At 43.0% G+C, this 2,231-nt stretch overlaps 1 protein-coding gene across 1 annotated transcript in view; it reads right to left on the bottom strand.

The window, feature by feature from the left end:
* Nucleotides 1-2,231, bottom strand: part of TMEM33 (transmembrane protein 33) — a gene marked incomplete at its 3' end in the record, with an annotated part of 10,886 nt that overhangs the window by 6,710 nt on the left and 1,945 nt on the right. Inside the window, exon 2 of the mRNA XM_015829245.1 lies at nt 1,347-1,441. Within this exon, the coding sequence (XP_015684731.1) occupies nt 1,347-1,441 (95 nt within the window). The remainder of the gene's footprint in view (nt 1-1,346; nt 1,442-2,231) is intronic.

The following is a 2,231-nucleotide window of genomic DNA, read 5'->3' as shown; positions in this document are numbered from 1 at the left end:
GGGAGGATGGGTTGAATTGGGTTTTGAGATGACCTTAGGTCAGTGACGGGAGTTCCGAGTTTGTATTTCACTTCATTGACCACAAAGCCTCTTAGAACCGGCTGGGTGGTGTCCTGTCATTTATCTGAGATGGTATATAGGGTCTCCTGCTTGAGCAGGGGGCTGGACTAGAAGACCTCCAAGGTCCCTTCCAGCTCTAGTCTATTCTAAGTTTGAAAGGGGTCATGGCAACTGGTCTTGATGCCAGATTTACTCTTATAAACCATAAATCTAAAACTGGAGAGGGAATTTTATTCCCATAAAACATAAGAACTGTAGAGCTACACTGAACCCTTGGCTCTTCCCCATTAAAGACATTTAACCTTTGAGTGGATAGCCATTTTTAACATCAGTAAATACTTCGATTTCCGGTCTTCTTGACCATCGCAGCAGCCGTCACCCATCTTTCTCTCTCTTTTCTTACAGAATTAACCAGTGGAAACAACCTGCCTCCAAAAAGTTGTGGGTGCTCCATCACTGGAGACTTTCAAAAAGAGTCTGGTTTCGTTGATCTGAAATGGTATGGGGTCTCCTACTTGAGCAGGGGGTTGGACTAGATGACCTCCAAGGTCCCTTCCAACTTTATTATTATTATTATTATTATTATTATTATTATTATTATTATTATTACTATTACTATTATTTAGACCTTTAAGTCTAACCAGACGCTAACCATTAGCTGGGAAGATAACTGCATAAGCTGTTTAGCAATAAATCAACTGAATATCTCCAAGGTCCCTTCCAACTTTATCATCATTGTTGTTATATTATTATTCCTTCCACTGAAGACAATGGCTCTAGCTTATTATTCCTCCCATTGAAGACAATGGCTCTAGCTTCATGAAGGTGGTGTCCCAGCACACACTTTCATTCCCAGAAAAGAATAAAACCAATGCAGATAGCTCCACAATATTTTAAAGAGTTTTAAATTAGGAGAACTGTTGAAATCTGAACGTTTGCCAATTGGTTATGTCTCCATTAATTGCCCAGGCCAAAATTCAACGACTAAAATCAGAAGCAGCAATGTTGAGAAAAGGTTGATCACCACCAAAGCTTATTCTACTGACCTACCGGTAAATTAAAATCCAAAATGTGATCTTTGCCACTGAAATCAATGATTGACCTACAACCATTGGAACATCAAACGGCTAATATCCCTGCCTGGAGCACGTCTCTTATACGTGTAGACCCAAAATATTGGCCTTTATTCGTGATAATATAATATAAAGCATCTTGGAAATTATCTATCTTTCCTGCAGCTGAAAGACAAGGAGCATTGTGACTTTTGAAGAAAATATGGCACATACCCCAGTAGAGGAAGGACAAATAAAGCCGAACAATAAACTGTGAATAGACGCGAAAGCCACATTGCTGTCTCCAACTTGTTACTCATCAGAAATTGCTAAAAAGGGAAAAAAAAGTTCGTATCAGAAAAAGTGTAAAGCCTGCCATTAAATCAAGAAATCTTCAGCAGTTGCACATAGACAGCAGGCAGCAATTCCGTTTTACAGGCAGTCCTCGACTTACGACGGTTCATTTAGTGACCGTTCAAAGTTCCAACGGCACGACGACCATTTTTCACCCCTATGACCGTTGCAGCGTCCCCCCGGGTCATGCGATTTCCCTTTTTTGACCTCCTGACGAGCAAGGTCAGTGGGGGGAAGCCAGATTCACTTAGCGACCATGTGACTAACTTAACAACTGCGGTGATTCACTTAAGAACGGTGGCAGGAAAGGTCGTAAAATGGAGCAAAACTCACTGAACAAATTTTTCGAGGTACATTTTTGGGCTCAATTTGGTCGTAAGTCGAGAACTGCCTGTAGTGTGTGTGTGTGTGCAGCAGTGCTCTTCCCTTAGCAGCAAGGTAACACCTGGGATGGGAGACCACATGGAAATCCCCGGGTTGGTTGATTAATCAGGGGATGGGAAGCCCTGGGATGGGAGACCATGTGGAAATCCCCGGGTTGGTTGATTAATCAGGGGATGGGAGGCCACACGGAAATCTCTGGGTTGGTTGATTAATCAGGGGATGGAAGGCCACATGGAAATCTCTGGGTTGATTAATCAGGGGATGGGAAGCCCTGGGATGGGAGGCCACACGGAAATCTCTGGGTTGGTTGATTAATCAGGGGATGGGAGGCCACATGGAAATCTCTGGGTTGGTTGATTAATCAGGGGATGGGAGGCCACA

This window comes from Protobothrops mucrosquamatus, unplaced genomic scaffold, assembly GCF_001527695.2.
Source record: "Protobothrops mucrosquamatus isolate PMUCROS unplaced genomic scaffold, P.Mucros_1.0 scaffold5691, whole genome shotgun sequence".
Taxonomy (NCBI): domain Eukaryota; kingdom Metazoa; phylum Chordata; class Lepidosauria; order Squamata; family Viperidae; genus Protobothrops; species Protobothrops mucrosquamatus.
Note: the sequence above shows the minus strand (reverse complement) of the source record. Positions and strands in the feature narration are given on the sequence as shown.